Source organism: Cucurbita maxima, unplaced genomic scaffold (genome assembly GCF_002738345.1).
Source record: "Cucurbita maxima cultivar Rimu unplaced genomic scaffold, Cmax_1.0 Cma_Scf00016, whole genome shotgun sequence".
Taxonomy (NCBI): domain Eukaryota; kingdom Viridiplantae; phylum Streptophyta; class Magnoliopsida; order Cucurbitales; family Cucurbitaceae; genus Cucurbita; species Cucurbita maxima.
In genome coordinates, this window is record NW_019272032.1 from 1,458,388 (window position 1) to 1,461,545 (window position 3,158).

Genomic DNA, 3,158 nt, shown 5'->3' on the forward strand with positions numbered 1-3,158 from the left:
TGAAGGAAGGTTACAAATAATACATTTTTTCCAATTTAAAAAAGGCACACCCTAGAGAGTTAATATTTACATAAGTGTCAATAAAATACAAATATTTACATCAAAGGAGAAACTTATGTGGCTTATTTAGGAGAGTCTCCTAGGAGAACTCATATTTACAAACTCCACACAGTTTGAGCTGCAATAAAATGAAGAAGAACATTGCTTGAGACAATGTTATTAGAAGGCATAATTAGACAAACCTATCTTCTACACATTTTCATTTCAGCCCTTCTAAACTTAACTAATTGCACATTCAGACACTTCTTCTAACCACTACCTTTTCATCATAATATCTATCATTATTCATTACCTCCTCATCTCAGCTTCTTCAGTCTTGGCAAACCTTCCCCTGATTCTTGGTTGACTGTCAGCTAGAGCCTTTCTGCAAGCATACTGACAACAAAAACTCTGCTGTTCTTAGCTATAATCTTAAGATCTCATGGGCTACTTCGTCTAATATGTATGAATTCAAGATATTATTGTATTTTGAAGATTGTTTTTTGTGTTTTTGTAATGAATTGTGTGTAACAAGTTGGAATCCATTCAAAGAAATGAATGATACAAGTTAACTTGATGAACATGCTTACTGGATATTGATTCTCATATAAATTAGTTACCTTGATCTTTCTGCCAAAGTTCCTTTTGGTCTTCTTACTTCGGTATCTCAAGAGCTTTTCTTTGCGTTCTTCGGCGGTGCAATTGCTGACCAGCAGCGGCAGTGGCTCGAGAGGAGAATAGAATTGGCTCCCATTGCCATTACTAAGAGTCTGCAGCAGAAGTCTAGAATCAATGGCAAAACCTCAACTTGTGAAAATGATTAAAGAAAACTTATAGACATTTCTATGTTTACTGTACTTGAGTCATGAACATTCTTACTGTTTCAGTTTCTGAACGCTCCTGTTCGAAACGTTAAACAGTTCAAGAACATATAAGGAACTTATTGATTACTGAGTTTGAAATAAAACCCGACCTTGATATCGCCTTCGCTAAATGCCCGTCGCATCCCGTAGGCCTCACCGACATCCACTCCGCTAAAATCCACAAGACTGGACTTCATTGCAGGGCCTTGCATCCCATCCATCGACCTTAAGCATCCCGAGCTTACACTCTTCTGAAGCATTGCATCAGAAACTGGCTCGTTTTCGTCTGTCTTTGACATTTTATTCTTAAAATCGAAAACTTCAGACAGTGGTGTTTGCATTGCTCCTTTTTCTAAGAGTTCCTTCTCATACTCATAGTAAACCTCACTCAAGAGCTGATCATTTTGAAGCAAATCAACATCTTTTGAACTAAAAAAGTAATCAGCATCTTTAATTCCCTCCAAGGAGATGTTGGTGTTGCCACAGGACATCATTGAAATGGCAGCCATCATCGGATTGAGACCCGAAAACGATTCCTTGATGATTGGCTCTGGAGCTTTGAATAGATCACCTTCACCGCCCATGTTGTATTCATATACAGTTGATATCTGAACCATGTTGCTCTGCATTACAAGTGTTTCGTTACAAACAAAATTTCATGGTTCAAGACTAAAAGAGAAAATCATTTAAGGGGTAAGATGAACATATTCTATGAAGGTAAGATAAGGAATAAGAACTATTTGAATAGAAAGATCCTGTAAAATTCAGCCAAATGAACACAAATCATTGGAGAAATGTAAAGTAAAACAAAGAATTAAGCTAAGGCCGAGTATTTATAGTGAAAAAAAGTGGTGGAAAAGCTCTGATGAGAGCTTCCTTTTGGCATAATAAACTGGGATTTGCAGATATCTCAGAGTTACACATACTCACAGAAATAAACATTACCAAATACAAGAAAAAGATGAAATTAAATGACTGAAAAAGGGAAGAATGATTGAAGCAGGGAACTTAAAAGAAACTTTTCTCTTTTAATCTCTTTTTCTCTGCCTTTTTCACCCATCCTTTTCCAGATCCATCATGTAAAGCAAACTCAAACTACTTCCCTTAGCCATTTTCTGAGTACTTTCTTTCCTATTTTCTCAGGAACCAAACAGTGGATAGCATAATCAAGTTTAAGCTCAAACCCAGATCATAATCATCCAAAATAATGCAGCCCAACAGCAAAAAATGAGAAATAAAAGAGTGTAGAGAGGAAGAAAGAGTACCAGTGGAGAATCAAGCTTGTGGGTTTTGCCGAAATCCTTTGCTAATTCAGAGTAACTCTGGAAATAAGGAAGCAAATGCTCTGTTTCAGCATACATTTCCATAGCTTTGAAGAACAAGAGAAAAAACCCCTTGTTTCTCCAGTTCCCCAGGAGAATAGGTTACTAACTGAGAGCTGCACTGAAAAAATCATGTGGGGTTTTGTATTTAAGCATTGGAATTTGGAACTGAGAAAAAGAAAAAGGGGCAAATTTATGTACTTTCTTGTAATATTAAGTATTAAGCATTTAAATTTTATATTTAGTAATTTTCTTTTTTTAATTATGGGTGTCAAAAAAACTTTCATTTTATTAAAAAAAATTGATCTTTTTTGTCCATGGCTGTCATTGCCACCAGCTCTGTCGCTGCTGATTCTGCCATGCCGCCACCGCCACTGTTCTTTTACCTCCTGCTCTTCTTTTTCTTTCCTTAACTTGTCTTCCCCAATTAAAACAGCTTATTAACATGCCCTGAATGCTCAATACACGAAGATTTCAGTAAACTCGGCACTCTACCGCCGAATCCAATCGATATTGGAGAACTGATACAGATAACCACCGCTGCAATTCCGCCGCCGTCGAGGAGCTGCTCGATTTCACCCACCAAAAAATCTGGAAGAGAGAGCTTGCTCCTGAATAAAACTTCGTCCATTTGAGCGAGATATACTGACCCTTATTAATCCAGACGGCGTCGGAAAATCCCAAATCCAGGAGCACCGACGCGGCAGAGGGCGAACTCCCTCCGACGAACAGAGCTCTGGAATTATGGTTGAATAAAGCTCTGGAACTCCGTCCGGAACACGCGCCTTGTGAATGCATTCGATGCCGGAGATCAGCGGCGACAAACGGTGGCTGAAAACGGCGGCCGGCGGCCGGCGGCAATGGCAGCATGAGAGGGAGGAGGTTGGTAGGACGGAGGGAAAAAGAAAAGAGAGAGAAAAAAAAACAAATAATT

The 3,158-nt window shown here is 38.6% G+C and overlaps 1 protein-coding gene across 1 annotated transcript; it reads right to left on the reverse strand.

The window, feature by feature from the left end:
* Window positions 1-2,467, reverse strand: LOC111491250 (two-component response regulator-like PRR37). The gene is made up of 4 exons (XM_023140075.1): window positions 2,168-2,467; window positions 1,013-1,525; window positions 660-809; window positions 1-435 (listed from the first exon to the last, which is right to left on the reverse strand). The coding sequence occupies exons 1-4, from the start codon at window positions 2,267-2,269 to the stop codon at window positions 349-351; spliced, it is 852 nt and encodes a 283-aa protein (XP_022995843.1). The 5' UTR covers window positions 2,270-2,467; the 3' UTR covers window positions 1-348.
* Between the last annotated feature and the right edge of the window lie 691 nt (window positions 2,468-3,158).